The following is a 19,796-nucleotide window of genomic DNA, read 5'->3' as shown; positions in this document are numbered from 1 at the left end:
CCTGTTCCAACAGCTCAGCTGGAGAAAGAAGAATGTGTTGTTGAGAGGAAAAAAGAGTCCCCTCTCAGCCAGGGGACCGCGGTGCCTTGTGGGAGATGTAGTACGCCCCGTCATAAACAGAACGTGTGTTTGGTAATAATATGTTATTATATAATAATGCATCGGTGACATTATATTGACATTGTGATATGAGACTAGATATATTGTGATATGCAATAAAAAAATCTAGTGTTTCTCTACTTGTGAGCTTTCAGCTTTTAGGTCGGCTACTTTAGATTTTTTTAAACAGTAGGCTATTTTACAAAAATATATATAAATAAAATTGATATTTATCACCACAATACATATTTAGGTATATTCAGACATATTGCTGTGATCGTATCCATATCGCAGCCCTGGTTTAGAGTTGGTCTGTACGTGTCACGTGAACATGCTTCTTGTACAATCAAAAAAAAAATTACGCTAATGTTCATTTATTTAAAAGGAATTTGTTGCAGAACTACATTTCACTACTGCATTGTCTGGAGGTTGTTTTGTGTTTGAAAAGCACTTGTTGTCACCTCCTTAAATCACACGTCGGTACTCAGGACAACCACACGTCGTAATAAAGTGTATAGCGGTGATTTAGCTATAATGAGTGTATAATAATAAATATAAAAACATAGTTGTGTATTCCCCTTCCCCCACTATCACAGCCAGTGACGCCATCAACCTGTGCTGAATAATATTATGGTAACTTAAGCCCCCTTGGTAGGTTGGCCTTGGATTCGCCTGGCCTTAAAGAAAATATTGTTGTTGATGTTGTTGTTTTTTGGAGTAACGAATCAACGACTTACATTTTAATACACAAACATGGCTCTAACAATCACATTGAACATTTAACACAGAAACCATGTGATTCATAATAATATGACTACAGTGTTCTCTAGTATTTACGCGACGGAGCAGAACCCGGACCCCACTTGGCAGTGCGTCCGCTCCTGACTGTCCACCATGGCGTCGAAGAGACGTCGTCGGTCCCGTTCCAGGTCCAGAGCCGGTAGCAGAGACAGTAAATCCAGATCCCCCGACAGAATAAGGGGTCGCAGCAGCCGCTCCGCCGAGAAGAGCCGTGGTCCGCCGGTTGGGGTCGGTGAGGGCCCGAGGCGCCGCGGCGGGAGGTCCGACAGCGGCGGGTCCAGCAGCAGCAGCCCGGGATCCGCGCTCCCACGGCGGCCTGAGAGGAGCAGAGAGCCCCGAGCCCGGCCTGGCGCGTCGAGGAGCGGATCAGAGGAGGACAGGAGGCGGCGAGGGGCCAGAGCCCCCAGGGTTCGATCCAGGTAGGACATTGGTGGTGTAAATGTTCTCTGTAAAACTGTGCGGTTATGAAACTTTGCTATTTCAAGGAACCCGGGCGATTTGTGGTGCATGAAAGGTTTGATTGATTGATTGATTGATTGAAATATGTATTAACAGTTTGCCGAAGTACAGTACATTTCAAGCACAAACTCAATACAAACTGTTAACTGTGAGTGGACAACCCAATTAAGCATTACACTTGTTTACAAGAGGGTCCACCTTGTGCAATTCATCAAAATATTTAGAGACGTACACATAGACAATTCTATATAGTCAAAGAACAGAGCAGGAATTCATCATAAAAAGGATTAACAAGTGAAATTGGAAGTGACGACACAAAGAAGTGAGCAGACAGAAATTGGTACTGGATGGAATCATGGAACACTAACTGAAGCAGTTGTGTGGAGATAATAGAAATAAGTCCCCCCCCCCCCCCATTCTGTATTGCCTAGAACTGGATGTCTGAAAAATAATCGGTAACATTATGAAGTACATCTCAGTGACATCACCAAGGTCTACTTAATAATGTTAATGATTTTTCTCAGGTATATTAATGACAGAGTAAAATGTTGAAAATTAGTTGAATTTCCATGTCTGTGTCAGTTCTGATTCAGATGGTCCTAAATCGAGGGACCGGGGTGAGAAGCATCATCGTGGGAGAGACTCTAAAGCAGACCGGAGGAGAAGAGCCTCCAACTCCTCCTCCTCCTCGGATGGAGGTAGCAGAGAGCCTGAGAGGAGAGGAGGAGGTGCAGCCAGGAGGAGTCCACCTCCTCCGCCTGACAGGAGGGAGAGGGAGAGGGACAGGTAGGCCTGTTACATAATCACACATTTCTGAGATAATCACAATTGTTTTGTCGTCATAATTGTTTCTATGTTGAAAAGTAAAAAAAAAAAAAAAAAAGTAAAAGTTATTAGAAATAGCTGATTTAAAAGCTTACACTGCTTGTGACGCATTGTGAGCTTGTAGATCAGCTATTTAATTATAACTAGAGCAGTGCCCGTGGGGCTTCTACAGTGGTGCCCGTTGGGCACAGGCCTACTTGGAACGATGCAAGTTGGAAATGCATGTCCCACCCAGATATTATGGCAATGTCCCTATTATGCCCATATATCGAGTTCTTTGTCAGGCATGACGGAATATGGAGTATATGCAGACTTCAGAATAATGTCAGAACAGGCCAGCTCCATAATATGGACGTTGGGCAGGGGCCCTGTCCAGAGCCCGGGCAGGGGCCCTGTCCAGAGCCCGGGCAGAGGCCTTTTTGGGGCGGTTCTGGACAACCGGGTCCGACCGACGTGGCCACTACACCCCCTGCGGTGGTGTGGAACACGTGTGTCGAATTTGAAGTCGTGGGGCGAATGGTTCTCGAGTTATGTGGATTACACACAGACAGAGACTTGGTGCATTTATAGATAGTCATTTACCGGTAAGTAGAAAACTATTAAAGCAGCACTTTCCTCTTCTGCCCCATATTTGAACCCGGTTTCTTGCCCTAGTGCTGTCATTTTTTTGTTTTGCTAATAGAGCCTGCCTGCTTGCTCAGGGGATCTGCCATACAGACTTTTTATGAATAAAATGTAATTTTGTCCAAAGTGAGGCTTTAAATATGTGTCAATACTTTCTTTGTATATTTTATTTACAATATTTAACACACTTAAAGTTAACAATGAATTAATAGAATGCTCAAAAAGGTGTTAAAACACGTACCTGTAGTATCCACCTGGGATTGCATGAAATACGCGTTAATTAAGTCTGTGACTCCGTGGCCATGTGTGAGGTTAATCACAATTATTTGTGTGATGGTCAACTTAATTGTTGTTATGGGGACAGTCCTGCCAGGAGGGACAGGGACAGTCCTGCCAGGAGGGACAGGGACAGTCCTGCCAGGAGGGACAGGGACAGTCCTGCCAGGAGAGACAAGGACAGTCCTGTCAGGAGGGACAGGGACAGCCGGATGAGGAGCAGCAGCAGAGACAGAGGCGACCCGAGGAGGGCAGAGAGGGACGTCCGGAGCAGAGACGGGAGGAACAAGAGTGAAGATCGGGAGAGAGGAGGCGGAGGTAGGCCTGTCACCATTATTACAGAACCTGTAATAATGGTTTATTTTAATGCTAGTATAAAAGTATTAAATAGTAAATACGTATAGTTTGACTGGCCGATTGTTTCAGTCTCTGTCCATCCATGTGCCAATGCTGTTTTAACCCATTCTGGAACCCCTTTTGGTGTTTTAAGCATTATGTTACGTAAATATTTTAGCTATTGAAAAATAGCAAATCTACAAGCTCAAGACATTTGTAGAATCTCAGCCTCAGGTCTACATGGGTTAAAGCGAGGTGCCTTATTCAAGGGGCACACATGAGCAATCATATCGCCGGAGGATCGCGACCACCCGTTTTTTCATTTTTTAGAATACGTTCTCGGCTATGGTTCAAGTCAGAGGGGAACCTTTTTACTGACAGACCAACCAGTTCCGGTTGCTCTCCTAGACACGGAGACGCTGATAGACGGTTCTATAGCGGGTTCTATAGCGCGTTCTCAAACTGAATCAATGCAAAGCATTAACACCCTGAACGCCCAGGGTTATTTAATCCATGAAATCATAGCGCCCCTCGATTTATAGCAGCGGAGCACTTTTACTGACGGACCGGATGTTATCCCGGATGTGGCTGAAGCAGCTAGATGTAGCCAAAACACTCTAGAGGCGATCGACAACAGCGGGAGGTATGATTTAATTCTACCGCGGCTAGTGACGGGACCGCGGTGGGCCGTCAGAATGGTTGGGTTTGAAAAGACGGAGATCTCCGTCCATGGCAGTCAGTGTCCTCAACTAAACTCATGATGTTGACTGACAAACCCTCAGGAGGCGGCCGGAGCGAGAGGGGCGCTACCAGGGACCGCCAGAGGGGGCGCTCCGCCTCGACAGACTCCTCTGACAGCTCTGCTTCAGGTTTGTATCGTTTTGAATTGTTCAATAGTTAATTTATTGTTATTTTGTTTTGACTAGCAAAAATAGCGATCTACAAGCTCACAATGCGTCGTAGCTATTTTTGACGAAGACTTACGTATTTTCTTCATAGATTCATTGGATTTTCTATTGTTTACTCACCCCATGGAGACTTGGATTTCGTGGATATCTTTTGTGATAGGGAACCACCTAAGGAGACAATTTGTGTGTCCACAGGGACGTTTTGAGTTTAGTTTAAGTTTGTTAACACACAATACAGTTCCAGTTATCGTTATTGTTTTTAAGGGTAATTTCTTCTTTTTTTTTTCAATTCATTAATTAATTTGTTTTTTATTGAACCCATTTAGACCTACTGCCGGAATTGTAGTCTTTTAGGGATTGCGTGCAGATCGCCTTTGTGGTCTTTTTCGGTACTTTTCCGAATTAAATTCTGTGAAGTTTGGTATACCGGTATGTTTCACGAAGGCCTTTTCTAAATGGGTCAACTCTTAATAACTCTTGCTTCAGAGGGCAAGGCCAGAGGAGGAGGAGGAGGAGGAGGAGGAGGAGGAGGTGGCGGCGGCGGCGGCGTGAAGACCAAGGAGGACCAGAAGAAGCAGAGAGACATGCTGAAGGCTCTTGAGACCCCCGAAGAGAAGAGGGCCAGGAGGCTGGCCAAGAAGGAGGCCAAGGAGAGGAAGAAGAGGGAGAAGATGGGCTGGAGCGAGGAGTACATGGGCTACACCAACGCCGACAACCCCTTCGGAGACAACAACCTGCTGGGGACCTTCAAGTGGCAGAAGGTGACACACACACACACACACACAGTCAAACTACCACATGCACATATGCACATTTATTGAGATAGGATCTACACACAAACTCATAATATAGCATGATATGAATGGGGCTATAGTTGTTCCTGCAGGTGACCTGGGATTTGAATCCTGACCCAAGGCTATATGCTCTCTCGCGCTCTCGCTCTCTCGCTCTCTCTCTCCCCCCTCCCCCCGTCTATATAGAAATAAAACAACAATGTGTGTGTGTGTGTTGGTTCCCAGGCATTGGATAAGAAGGGAATCGGCCACATGTCAGAGAAAGGCCTGAAGGAGAGGAACAAATTCATCCAAGAAGAGAACCGCAGGGAGCTACAGAAGGTACTGTAGGGTGCGCTAATATATTAAAGTCTATCTCATGTTGATTAGGTGATGTTATGGTGATGTAAAACAAACAGATCAATGTCAATTACTTATTTACTCTCTAATCACTATTATACTATGAATTCACTTTAAAGAAAAATATTTAAAAATAAAAATAGCCCCTCAAAAATGTATACTGCAAGACATGGGTCATACCTCCGATCTAGGAGTTTGTAGATCAGCAATTCTTTGCTATTATTGGGCAACATTATCCTAAATGCAGTGCCTTCAGGACGGTATAAATGGGTATAGGACAGGGGCTGAAGCCCCCTTTGATGTCTATGGGGGCGTTCACACCTAAGAGACAGCTAGCTGTCTCGTCGGTGTCTTCTGTGTGTCGCACAGCTCGCAATAAATTTCCAATGGGAGTCACATGGTTTGCCGAGACAAGCTTCCTCTTCTGCCCTTTTCTTATTTCTTATTCTTACTAGTTTTATTACGTTTGAAATGTACTAGGTATTTGTATGCTATGTCCTGTTTGTCAGTCCTGTTTGCATTGTTTGATGTCTGGGGACTGCAGATGGAAATTAGCAAATTTTGCTAAATCTGGTCTATTTACACTGCATTTTTAATGTAATGTTCTTCAATATACAATTATACACTGTCCCGACCAAATAAACGACGAATAAAGTAAAAAAAGAGACAGTTCTCTTGAGGTGTGATCATATGTGTGCTCGTGCGAGCCTGTTCATTCATGTATTACTCTCTGGGTAAAAATGCAGGTGAAACAGCTGCGTCTGGAGATGGAGAGAGAGGGAGAAGGCCAATAGTGAGACGGAGCTGGAGAATGTATTACTGTATGGGTCAATGTAATGTATTACTATGGGTCCAAACGCAGGTGAAACAGCTGCGTCTGGAGAGAGAGAGGGAGAAGGCCATGAGGGAGACGGAGCTGGAGATGCTCCAGAGAGAGAAGGAGGCAGAGCACTTCAAGACCTGGGCGGAGCAAGAAGACAACTTCCACCTGCACCAGGCCAAGCTGAGGTCACTGACACAGCCACTGACACAGCCACTGACACAGCCACTGATACAGCCACTGACACACCCACTGACACAGCCACTGACACACCCACTGACACACCCACTGACACACCACTGACACAGCCACTGTCTCTTTATTGAATGTACTTTACTAACGGTTTGCAAAAACAGAAGGTGTGTGTGTCTTTGTCTTTTCTCTCCACATTCCATTATGTATACCAGTGGGGTCCAGGGACCCCTAGGGGTCCTTGAGGGAGTTCCAGGGGTTCCTCAGCTAAATGATAGTTAGCAACCAAAATGGACCCTTATGGGTCTGTAACCCTGAGAGTGTACAGGATACTAACGTGTCCATTTTGTTCCATTTGTACACTCCCAGAGTTAAATTCACATTGATTTTACAATATAAATCGGGGTCTCAGAAATAGAGATAGCCATTAAATGGGGGTCCGTAGACTAATGCCTGTTAAACTGGGCGTCCTTGGCATATGCTTTCAAATAGGGGTCCGCGGGGATAATTAGTGTCAATCTTTGGGGTTCTTGGCATGAAAAGGTTTGGCAAACACTGATGTATACCCCTGTTTCTCATTGTACCAGACCTGTATGGAATGGGGCTCCGTGGTCTAACCCTAACGCATATCAAACTGTGTGTGTGTGTGTGTGTGTGTGTAGGTCAAAGATCCGTATCCGTGACGGCCGAGCCAAACCCATTGACCTCCTGGCCAAGTACATCAGCGCTGAGGACGACGACCTCGCCGTGGAGATGCACGAACCGTACACGTTCCTCAACGGACTCACTGTCACCGACATGGACGACCTGCTGGAGGACATTAAGGTTAGGACGTCCTGCTAGAGGACATTAAGGTTAGGACGACCTGCTAGAGGACATTAAGGTTAGGACCGCCTGCTAGAGGACATTAAGGTTAGGACGTCCTGCTAGAGGACATTAAGGTTAGGACGACCTGCTAGAGGACATTAAGGTTAGGACCGCCTGCTAGAGGACATTAAGGTTAGGACGTCCTGCTAGAGGACATTAAGGTTAGGACGTCCTGCTGGAGGACATTAAGGTTAGGACGACCTGCTAGAGGACATTAAGGTTAGGACGACCTGCTAGAGGACATTAAGGTTAGGACCGCCTGCTAGAGGACATTAAGGTTAGGACCGCCTGCTAGAGGACATTAAGGTTAGGACCACCTGCTAGAGGACATTAAGGTTAGGACGACCTGCTAGAGGACATTAAGGTTAGGACCGCCTGCTAGAGGACATTAAGGTTAGGACGACCTGCTGGAGGACATTAAGGTTAGGACCGCCTGCTAGAGGACATTAAGGTTAGGACGACCTGCTAGAGGACATTAAGGTTAGGATGACCTGCTGGAGGACATTATGGTTAGGATGACCTGCTAGAGGACATTAAGGTTAGGACGACCTGCTAGAGGACATTAAGGTTAGGACGACCTGCTAGAGGACATTAAGGTTAGGACGTCCTGCTAGAGGACATTAAGGTTAGGGCGACCTGCTAGAGGACATTAAGGTTAGGATGTCCTGCTAGAGGACATTAAGGTTAGGACCACCTGCTGGAGGACATTAAGGTTAGGACGACCTGCTAGAGGACATTAAGGTTAGGACGACCTGCTAGAGGACATTAAGGTTAGGACGTCCTGCTAGAGGACATTAAGGTTAGGACGACCTGCTAGAGGACATTAAGGTTAGGACGACCTGCTAGAGGACATTAAGGTTAGGACGACCTGCTAGAGGACATTAAGGTTAGGACGACCTGCTAGAGGACATTAAGGTTAGGACGACCTGCTAGAGGACATTAAGGTTAGGACGTCCTGCTAGAGGACATTAAAGTTAGGACGACCTGCTAGAGGACATTAAGGTTAGGACCACCTAGAGGACATTAAGGTTAGGACCACCTAGAGGACATTAAGGTTAGGACGTCCTGCTAGAGGACATTAAGGTTAGGACGACCTGCTAGAGGACATTAAGGTTAGGACGACCTGCTAGAGGACATTAAGGTTAGGACGACCTGCTAGAGGACATTAAGGTTAGGACGACCTGCTAGAGGACATTAAGGTTAGGACGACCTGCTAGAGGACATTAAGGTTAGGACGTCCTGCTAGAGGACATTAAAGTTAGGACGACCTGCTAGAGGACATTAAGGTTAGGACCACCTAGAGGACATTAAGGTTAGGACCACCTAGAGGACATTAAGGTTAGGACCACCTTACCCATTCTGAACGGGAACCCCCTTTGGTGTTTTAAGCATTATGTTATACTTTAGCTATTGAAAAATAGATCTACAAGCTCGTAGCGCGGCACTATTTTTGAAAAAACTTGAAAATGTGGCACAAATCTTTGACACAAGGTTAGGACCACCTTCTAGAGGACATTAAGGTTAGGACGACCTGCTAGAGGACCTTAAGGTTAGGGGCGTTGGGGGTAAAGTGTGGAGTGGACTCTGTACTGACCTGAGTGTTGCTGTGTGGTGCCAGGTGTACATGGAACTGGAGCAGGGGAAAAACGTGGACTTCTGGAGAGACATGACAACCATCACTGAGGACGAGATCAGTAAACTCAGGAAGCTGGAGGCCTCTGGGAAGGGAACGGGAGCCGTTGTGTGTAAGAGACATGTGTAGTTAGTTCACTAGAACATTGTAACAAAACAATGCTGTAGATCAGATATTTCCGTTGTTTTTTTCATATTTTTAAGTATAACATTATTAACACTTATCTGCCAATTATATCGTTAATCACAATTATCTGTATGAAATTTCATTTTAACCCATTGAAGCAACGTTTCGGTCGGTCAGACCTTCATCAGGCATCTGATGAAGGTCTGACCGACCGAAATGTTGATTCAAAATAGCTATTTAAAATTGTACTGAGAATGTTTTCGAAACATCTTGACGGTGTGAGAACTTCTGATTTTAGGAGGCATTTGTAGGCCTCAGGTGTTACTGGGTTAAATGTTGTGATCGTGACAGCCCTACCACATCACTTAATTCCCATTTTGCTTCCATTGTTTTGGTTTTTTTCAGTGGACCGGCGCGAGGGCATCAACGCGTCGGTGGGCACGGACGTCATGGTCGTGTTCAAGGGCAAGACGTACAGCCAGCTGCAGGCGCTGCACCTCAACATAGAGTCCAAGATCCGCGCCGGAGGATCCAACCTGGACATCGGCTACTGGGAGAGTCTGCTGCAGCAAGTCAGGGTGTACATGGCCAGGGCACGGTGCGTACTAGTCAGGATTTATATTGTTGACTAAAACTAAGACGAAAAATGTTGCTGCCTAAAATCTGCTGCCAAAAACAACACTGGTACTAGGGTGTACAACTGTACATGGCCAGAGCACGGTGTGTCACACTGCTGCTTTTTCGAACGCGTGTCTGCTGTGTGTGCATGCTTCCGTTACTATGCTTGTGAGGAGGACCAAATGTGCCCACAAGTACCGGTAAGTAAGAAATAGACATAATTTTGAGGACCGTTTTCAATGTTGATGTCCGTGTGTGCGTTCGTGTGTGTGCCTCTCATTCAGTGTAATGATTAGAGTCCAACTGATGCCAACTAATGTTTTGATCAATATTTTGTCAAAAGGTGTTTCTATTGGAGAACATTAAACGGATAAATCTACTGTGTATGCAAGGGATAATTGTAAGCGCGCTGGTCCCCAGGATTATTAAACACTGCTTATTACTGCTTTAGTATTTCCTTGCTTATGGTAATTAAAATATGTCACGGGCGGACAGTCACGGTCGCCTCGGACAAGGACGTGATGATCAAACATAAAAATTAAAACATTCTTGAGAGCAACATTTAGTTGTAAATTACATTGTCCTTGGCATAGATGAATTCAGCGATTGACTAATCGGAATCGAGCATTCGACCGAGCCGTGTAATTAACGGTAGATAAGCACATGCTGCATAAATGCATGGGGTCTGGTCTGGTAGGAAGTCCGCTGACATGACGTGTGTGTGTGTGTGTGTGTGTGTGTGTGTCCTCAGGTTGAGGGAGAGACACCAGGACGTGCTGCGTCAGAAGCTGTTCAAGCTGAAGCAGGAACAAGGAGTGGAGAGCGAGCCCCTGTTCCCCATCATCAAAGACGAGGAGGACATCATGGCGGACATCATGTGAGTTACCATGACAGAGCTCTGACCATGACAGAGAGCTCTGACCATGACAGAGAGCTCTGACCATGACAGAGAGCTCTGACCATGACGGAGAGCTCTGACCATGACAGAGAGCTCTGACCATGACGGAGCTCTGACCATGACAGAGAGCTCTGACCATGACGGAGCTCTGACCATGACGGAGCTCTGACCATGACAGAGAGCTCTGACCATGACAGAGCTCTGACCATGACAGAGCTCTGACCATGACAGAGCTCTGACCATGACAGAGAGCTCTGACCATGACAGAGCTCTGACCATGACGGAGCTCTGACCATGACAGAGAGCTCTGACCATGACAGAGAGCTCTGACCATGACAGAGAGCTCTGACCATGACAGAGAGCTCTGACCATGACAGAGCTCTGACCATGACAGAGCTCTGACCATGACAGAGAGCTCTGACCATGACAGAGAGCTCTGACCATGACAGAGCTCTGACCATGACAGAGCTCTGACCATGACAGAGAGCTCTGACCATGACAGAGCTCTGACCATGACAGAGCTCTGACCATGACAGAGCTCTGACCATGACAGAGCTCTGACCATGACAGAGCTCTGACCATGACAGAGCTCTGACCATGACGGAGCTCTGACCATGACGGAGCTCTGACCATGACAGAGCTCTGACCATGACAGAGCTCTGACCATGACGGAGCTCTGACCATGACAGAGAGCTCTGACCATGACAGAGAGCTCTGACCATGACGGAGCTCTGACCATGACAGAGAGCTCTGACCATGACGGAGCTCTGACCATGACAGAGCTCTGACCATGACAGAGCTCTGACCATGACAGAGCTCTGACCATGACAGAGCTCTGACCATGACGGAGCTCTGACCATGACAGAGCTCTGACCATGACAGAGAGCTCTGACCATGACGGAGCTCTGACCATGACAGAGAGCTCTGACCATGACGGAGAGCTCTGACCATGACAGAGAGCTCTGACCATGACGGAGCTCTGACCATGACAGAGAGCTCTGACCATGACGGAGCTCTGACCATGACAGAGCTCTGACCATGACAGAGAGCTCTGACCATGACAGAGAGCTCTGACCATGACAGAGCTCTGACCATGACGGAGCTCTGACCATGACGGAGCTCTGACCATGACGGAGCTCTGACCATCTGTCACATCTACAGGTCAGATCCTGAGTTTATGACCCATTGAGACCTGGAACGCATCTGTCTCACCTTAGCTTTTAACCATTATGTTAAACTTTAGCTATTGAAAAATAGCAGTTATACAAGCTGATAGCGTGGCTCTGAGCTTGTGAGCATTTGTGCAAATCTTTGAATATATAATATATATATATAATATATATATATATATATATATATATATATATATTTTTTTTTTTTAGCGAACTTCTGTAACTCGAATCTTTGCTTCTGGGGGTCCCTGGAACAAAATATTATGAGATGGGGATCGACAGCCAAATACATAATTGTGGGTCTCCTTGACATAAAATAAGTAAGGGATCATATCTGGCTAGGTGGCCATTGTTGGGAGATAATTCACCGACAGGGAGTTTAACCACTGAGGCGAGGCAGAGGTGGTTAATCACCCTGAAGGTGAATTATATTTTTGTTAGCTCAGAATCTGTTCTTGAGAGATTAGTTTTGAGCTGTAGAGCGGCTGCATGGCAACCGGAAGGAACCCCTAATTGCTCCCGAAGTACAGCTTGGAGCCTTGCATGGTTTCCCCCACCATCGCGGTATGAATGTTTCTGTGTGAATTTAATGCAGTTAATGCACAATCTATGTAAAGCGCCTTGAAGGCACCGCTTGCTTAACGACTACCCGTCTCTTTGCAACAGGAACGAGGGTGAAGAGGGGGAGGCCGGCCCCTCCTCCGCGGCGAATCGGAACAAAGATGACGAGGAGGAGGCGGGGCCGTCCACGGCGGGACAGGAGAAGGAGAAGGAGGGAGAGGAGGGGGAGAAGAAGGAGGGTGAGGAGGAGGTGGTGGAGTCGGTTCTGACGGAGGAGGACCTGATCCAGCAGAGCCAGGCGGAGTACGATTCGGGCCGCTACAGTCCCACCCTGCTCGGCGCCTCCGAGCTTCCACTGGAGGCGCACACCACCGCCCCCGAGGAGGACATCACCCGGCTGGAGCTGGCCCGCAGGCAGATGCAGGTCACAGGTAACTCACCGAGCCACCAGCTAGGGTTGATTTTTTGTTTTTATTTAGATTTTTCAATAAACAGGTTGGTCATGTTGGGCATCACAGTACATATCGTAATTGTTACAAGTCATTTGTTACATTTCTTATTATTAACTTTCATGGTGTAACTGGTCTGACGGCATTTTTTTTTGTTTGGTTTAACCCCATTGAGACCTGAGGACGATTCTACAAAATGTCTTCTAAATTATGACCGTTTTCTGAAAAAAACCTATGTTTTTATGTCAGTGTTTCTCAAACATTTCCATGTCAAGGAGGACAGCCAAAAATATGTAATTATTGGCTGCCGACACCCATCTGAAAATATGTGGTTCCAGTGACCACCCAGAAGAAAATATTTGAGTTTGAGTTAAAAACACCCTCTGAAAGAATATATTCAAAGATTTGCGCCACATTTTCACGATTTTTCAAAAATAGCAGACCTACAAGCTCATAGCGCGGCACCGAGTGCCCCACTATGAGCTTGTAGATCTGCTATTTTTCAATAGCTAAAGTAACACAATGCTTGAAACACCAAAATGGGTTACCGCCCAGAATGGTTTACCCTATTGAGACCTGGAGATCTGTGTTTAGCTTTTAACCATTATTTTAAACTTTAGCTGTTGAAAAATAGCAGATCTAAAGTACAAACTCATAGCGTGGTGCCGTGCAACGAACTTGTAGATCTGCTATTTTTTTTTTAATCACGGAAACGTTCGTTATTAACTCAAATATTTGCTTCCGGGAACAAAATATTTTGCGATGGGGCTCCGTGGCCAAATGCATATCATTCTGGGGGTCCTTCACATGAAAATGTTTGAGAACCACTGACATAGAAACAGGTTTTTCAGAAAAAGGTTTTTTTTTAATCTGTCTAAATGGGTTACGGCCAAGCTACACCTGGCTTTTCTTGCGCGTTTACTCTAAACGCGGACCTACTCCGAGTAGAATCTTTCTGAATTTGTCTATATGAAGTTCTGTGTCAGGCATGGTGCATTTATAGATGGATGATGATGTGCAATGATAGGAGCACCCCTCACTTCACATGGGTGTGATTTAAAATGTTCTATATAAATGCATTGACCAGAAACAGTTCTTTATAATCAACTATATCGATAGCATGATTAACCACATAAGTCCTGTTTTATACTTGCTGCACAAAAACATTATGGCAAAAATAGCTCATCTGCCAGCTCACAACGTTGTGAGCTATTCTTTATTCTAATGATCCCCCCAGGATATGGATACTGGGGTTCAAGTAGATGGAACAAAGAGTGAAAAACAAAGAGTGAAAAATCTAAACATTTTCTTCAAAATTATTATTTGATTTTAACTTAAGTTGATTAAAGTTTCTTGGAGGGTTTCTTCTTGGCGGCAGCGGCAGGTTTCTTGTGGCAGTACTTCTCCTCCAGACTGCTGATCATGGAGCTGAACGCTGCCTCCCTGGACGCTGCCTTGCTCCTCACCACGGCGCTCGGATCCCCTTCCTCCTCCTCCTCTCGCAGGTTCATCTCCTTCCTCATCCTCTCGCACTCCTCCGCCTCCCTCTTGGCCTTCCGTTTCCTCCGGGCCTTCTTCTTGCCGCTCTCGTGCGTGAATGCCCTCAGAGCGGGCAGCTCCCCGCGCTCCACGGCCTCCTGCAGGAGGCCTCGGATGCGCGGCTCGTCCTCGTGGCGTCCACACAGAGCGCCCTCGGTGATCCTGTCCATGTCTCCGCGGCACTCGCCGTACAGCCGCAGCAGGTCCGTCCTCTCCTCGGCGGAGCCCACGTACGTCCCCTCAAAGTCCACGATGTCCTGGACCGTGATCTGGGGGAACAGCGCTCTCCAGTACTGGCTCCATTCTCTGCCGTCGGCATCGGTCGAGGATTCGGAGTCCTCCACCACTGTTCCCTGCTCGTCGTAGAGCGCCCTCTGCTGGGCGTCCGTCAGCACGGCGTACACCTTGCCCAGGGTCTGGAACTTGGCGGTGGCGAGCGGGTCGCCGGGGGCCCGGTCGGGGTGGACCTTCAGGGACTTCTGGTAGTAGCCTCGTCTGAGGTGGGCCTCCGGCGCCGTCTGGCCCACACCCAGCACCTCGTAGAGGCCCAACGTACCAAACAGAGCCTGGCAGTCCTCCAGCAGACCCATCTGTCACTGGTCTGGGTGGGTGGGTGGGTGGGTGGGTAGGTCGATGCTTCTGAGACGTTGTCTGTCTGCCTGATAGGCCAGGGAACCACAAAACCTTGTATGCACGCACTGCCAGCTGGTTGCAGACGAACCTTCACTAATGTGTCTTCATACGTTTCATACTTATTTTTTTGGTTTAAATTAATTAAAGACTCAAATCCTTTACTGGAGTTGAAGTTGAAGATATGTTGTCTTTATGACGTATGACTCCATATGTCTGACATCATATAGGCTACTGACATCATAGCTGACTGATGATGTCACAGAATGCGATCCGCACTAGAATCTTTAATCGGAATAATAAATGGGGGTCCGAGACCTAATATATATCGATCTCTTTTTAAATGAAAACCTTTATTGGCATGTGGAAACGTATATTTGCATTGTCCAAGCAAATGATGTATGTACAATCAAAAGGGAATAAAACAAATAATAGTAATTTAACTATCTTATACAAAACCACAAGAACTGTGCCATTTGCTTTAAGAAATAGTTATACATACAAAAGAGCACCGAAGTCCTGACGTAACTCGCTCATCACTTCGATTCCCCTGGCTCACGGAAGTAATTTCTCTATGGAGAATAACATTGGGTGATCTTAATATCGTCTACTATAAGCATTGTGGTCCAAAAATAAACAAGCTGTCTCAGCGTTGTCTGGGAGGTGTCTCTGTATCGTTTGCAACAGTCAGTCACTCATATATGATACAGTCTGCTTCTAGCGAAAATGTAACTAATTCAGTAGCAGTAACATTAGCGTTTTTTCTCAGTCAGTTGATTCTTACAATTTAGGCATTTAGCAGACGCTCTTAATCCAGAGCGATTTACATTAAGCAAGAACAAAAAGCATGGGAATACATCACAAAAAAGCATTTTTCATGAAACATGCGTAAGCTAAGAAAGTAACAGTGGAATATCTATATTATGAGACTATACATATAAACTATATATATATATACTACTATGCTATACATATGTACTATGGCGTGCTATGACTATATACAATGCAATTATAGTGCTGTCTACATAACATGCTATAAGTCTGTATCAAATGCTATCTAAGTCTACAGAAATGCTATCTAAGGGGGTAGGGTAAGTGCTATGGGCCATGATGGAGTCTGAAAAGGTGGGTTTTCAGACTACGGCGGAAGATTGGGAGTGATGCTGCAGTTCTGACTGCAATGGGAAGTGCATTCCACAGTTTTGGAGCCAGAAGGGAGAAGAGTTTGGGACGTGTGGAGCGTTGTCCCGGCGTTTTTAGTGAGGGTACTTCCAGCTTCCCTGCGTTGGCTGATCTGAGTGCGCGGTAGGGTTCAATCATACTTGCAAGATATGGGGGAGCCATACCTTTGGTTGCTTTGAATGCCAGCATCAGAGTTTTGTATTCTGTGCGGGCAGCGACCGGGAGCCAGTGGAGGTAGCGGAATAGGGGGAGACATGTGAGAATTTTGGCTGGTTGAAGACCAAGCGAGCTGCGGCATTTTCATATCCATATGAGTGATGTGAGTGATATGAGCCCGGATGACATGTTTATTTTTCAAACACAGTTATTATGAGGCGATCTAAAAATCCCCCTATGGGGATTATAATGCAAATAAAAAGTACATGAACCTGTGGATTTGCGCCCTCTACCGATATTGACGGCAGACTTCGGTGCTCTATAGGAAAGCTTTGGTTGGGATAAACTTTGGAAACGCATGTGCAGCAGTATTTCATTGTTTTACATTCACTCTGTCCCTGTCTGTCCCTCTATCTCTGTCCCTCTCCCTCTGTCCCTCTCTCCCTCCAGGCGACGCCAGCGAGAGTGCGGAGGACGCCTTCGTGCGGCGCGCCAAGGAGGGCATGGGCAACGACGAGGCCCAGTTCAGCGTGGAGCTGCCCGTCACGGGCAAGATGTACCTGTGGGCCGACAAGTACCGGCCACGCAAGCCCCGCTTCTTCAACCGTGTGCACACGGGCTTCGAGTGGAACAAGTACAACCAGACCCACTACGACTTCGACAACCCGCCGCCCAAGATCGTGCAGGGCTACAAGTTCAACATCTTCTACCCGGACCTGATCAACAAGCGCTCCACGCCGCAGTACTTCCTGGAGCCCAGCTCCGACAACAAGGACTTTGGCGTGCTGCGCTTCCACGCCGGCCCGCCCTACGAGGACATTGCCTTCAAGATCGTCAACCGCGAGTGGGAGTACTCCCACCGGCACGGCTTCCGCTGCCAGTTCGCCAACGGCATCTTCCAGCTGTGGTTCCATTTCAAGAGGTACCGCTACCGCAGATGAGAGGAGCCTGAACGGACCTATGAATCCCTGTTCTTTTTTTTATACAATGTGTTTTTAGCTTTTTATGCTTTATTTCAGATAGGTCAGTATAGACCAGTGATTAGTTTTTTTCCATGTGCAGGGTTGCGGATAAATATATTTTTGTTTTGTTTTCTGATTCCCTACATTAAAAAAAGATTTTTCAACGTGGGGTCCAGGGACCACCATCCAAATGGACCCATTGACGGGTCTGTAACTCTGAGAGTTTATGGGGGTCCTTGAAAAAGAAAAGAACTGTAAGAACCTCTGAACTGAAGGCTGTTAGTCATGTGTGGGCTACTCGTACGTTTAAGATACAGTAGCTTTTCTAGTTGTTAAAAATAACTGTGTATTGTGGTTCTTAATGGCCAAAAACAATGTGTTTTGAAAATGACTTATTAAAGATATTGAGCCTTTTTTTTGCATATGTGCGTGCGTGCGTGTGGAAGAATGACTGTGTTAAAGTATTCGAATATGCTTAAAGTACAATGTTGTCTCTGTTGTGTGGAAACCCCATCTCTATTTTAGTTTTTCCTATATCAACGCCCTACTTGATCATACAACAGTGTCAAAAGTAGCAAATCTGCAAGCTCAAAATGGGGTGTGAAGTGGCACATTTTGAGCATGTAGATCTGCTACTTGTGCATGTTTTTGAATTCTGAAAAGTAACCGTCACCAATATTCTGGAGGGAACATGAGCCAATTTTTTTTTTTTTTTTTAATAAGAATTATGGTCTCTTTGAGATTGACAGCTGCCACGGAGTTCACGATTATGTGTCTTGCCTGACCTGCACCGTGACTGCTTGTTAATCCCAAAGACACCTGACTTCTAATTTGCAAATGCAAATTGAGACTTGAACCCAGGCTGAGGCAAACGGTAAGGCAGGCTACTCGTATTCAGGCTGGTTTGTTATGAATTCAATAATATGGTAAATGTCTCAAAATTAAGAGCCAGGTTGAGGAAATAATATATCTGTGTGTAACCAACCGACTAACCCTGTTAAAAACAGAATCTGTGTGGGTACTGGTTTGCACACTCAGTTTTAAAACACACGTCCACTTGTGGTTTGTCCACATGAGGGCGACAAAGATTGCTAAATGAAAACCGATCAAAAGAGTCGGAGTGCTCAACATAACACATTATTTAAATGATTACATATCACACTAGTTCCATGGATTTAGATGTGTTTGTGTCCCATTTAGTTAGTTAAACTAAAAGCTCACGTTAAACTTGACAGGACAGGGAAATAAAGGGACATGATCAACTAGGCCTACATAACACATTCATATGTGAACCCATTGGCAAAAGAAAGGAAAAGCAGCGCCATCTTCAACACTGTCTCCGAGTCGAGAGACTAGCCTAAAATGTAATATCAAAAAGTTTTTGATGATCATTGATCATTCTCAACCGGCAGGAGTGGACTGTGGATGGATGTTTCAATGCAGTTGACACAACATTAAACTTTCCCCTTGGGGTGATTTTTTTGTGACATGTGAACACTCATTGAGCCAAAGGGTGATGTTTGGATGAACGTGGTGATCTTCGTCAGTAAAAGTTGTATTAATCTCAACTGATTATTGTATTTTAGCCTTGGGGTCACCTCTTAAGAATTCAAGAGGGTGCGAGAAAAACTGAATCCATTCTCTTCGGATCAAATAGTAATCTCAGCAAGGCAGATGGCTTCTTGGTTAGAGTGGGTGACAATATTATCACACGAAAAGATGAAATTACCTACCTATGTTCCATCCTGGAGGCCAATCTTTCCAGTGATAAAATGGCCACCAACGTAATAAAAAAAGTAAATCAAAGAACAAGATTCCTTTACAGGATCTCCTCACTGGTCAACAAAAACACCTTGAAGACCTTAACAGGAGCCCTCGTACAAGGTTTGTTTGACTATGCATGCAACTCTTGGTACCACAGCACCTCAAAGGCCCTTAAAACAAGGCTCCAGTCCAGACCTCCCAAAACAAACTGGTCAGGCTCCTACTTGGCCTCACCCCCCAAACTCACCCCTGCCCACTTTGACAGGCTGGGATGGCTTAGGGTCGACGACAGAGTACAGCATCTTGCAATGGGTCTGGTCCACAAGATTCGATACACCACCAAGATACCCATGTACCTGTCTAAATACTTCCTTAATGTAAACGAAGTCCACACCCACAACACCAGAGGGAGTGCAACAAACCATGTACAACCCAGATTCGGCACATAAGGGACTAAATTATTTTCGCTCCTATGCCACCAAAATGTGGAACGCCCTACCAACAGTCATTAAGACATGTGAATCCCTTGACTCCCTTCACACCCACAACACCAGAGGGAGTGCAACAAACCATGTACAACCCAGATTCGGCACAAACAAGGGACTAAATTATTTTCGCTCCTATGCCACCAAAATGTGGAACGCCCTACCAACAGTCATTAAGACATGTGAATCCCTTGACTCCTTCAAAACCGCTCTCAAAGGGCACCTATGGATGGCTGCAATTCGAAACTGGCCTCTGTAAAATCTGAATCCCCCCCATTTTC

The 19,796-nt window shown here is 46.0% G+C and overlaps 2 protein-coding genes across 2 annotated transcripts; one reads left to right on the top strand and one right to left on the bottom strand.

The window, feature by feature from the left end:
• Nucleotides 1–3: 3 nt before the first annotated feature.
• On the top strand, nucleotides 4–17,597 carry LOC310870772 (splicing factor Cactin-like). The gene is made up of 14 exons (XM_083782076.1): nucleotides 4–123; nucleotides 949–1,319; nucleotides 1,942–2,145; nucleotides 3,173–3,402; nucleotides 4,203–4,289; nucleotides 4,815–5,089; nucleotides 5,348–5,443; nucleotides 6,324–6,469; nucleotides 7,136–7,298; nucleotides 8,959–9,085; nucleotides 9,505–9,697; nucleotides 10,469–10,594; nucleotides 12,454–12,779; nucleotides 16,755–17,597. Exons 2-14 carry the CDS (start codon nucleotides 994–996, stop codon nucleotides 17,243–17,245), a joined length of 2,790 nt encoding a protein of 929 aa, XP_083638202.1. The 5' UTR covers nucleotides 4–123; nucleotides 949–993; the 3' UTR covers nucleotides 17,246–17,597.
• LOC310870496 (dnaJ homolog subfamily C member 9-like) lies at nucleotides 14,141–14,926 on the bottom strand (the record flags this gene model as incomplete). Its single annotated transcript, XM_083781732.1, has 1 exon — nucleotides 14,141–14,926. The coding sequence occupies one exon, from the start codon at nucleotides 14,924–14,926 to the stop codon at nucleotides 14,141–14,143; it is 786 nt and encodes a 261-aa protein (XP_083637858.1).
• Nucleotides 17,598–19,796: the final 2,199 nt, after the last annotated feature.

This window comes from Protomyctophum parallelum (genome assembly GCF_964188405.1).
Source record: "Protomyctophum parallelum genome assembly, chromosome: 14".
NCBI lineage: Eukaryota > Metazoa > Chordata > Actinopteri > Myctophiformes > Myctophidae > Protomyctophum > Protomyctophum parallelum.
This window is presented reverse-complemented; position numbering and strand designations above follow the sequence as displayed.

Bases quoted from the DNA above. Each gene is read 5' to 3' on its own strand.
- LOC310870772 (XM_083782076.1), top strand. From the start codon at position 994: ATGGCGTCGAAGAGACGTCGTCGGTCCCGTTCCAGGTCCAGAGCCGGT. The intron at 2,146-3,172 runs GTAGGCCTGTTA...TTATGGGGACAG, and splicing joins AGGGAGAGGGAGAGGGACAG to TCCTGCCAGGAGGGACAGGG. The intron at 6,470-7,135 runs GTCACTGACACA...GTGTGTGTGTAG, and splicing joins CTGCACCAGGCCAAGCTGAG to GTCAAAGATCCGTATCCGTG.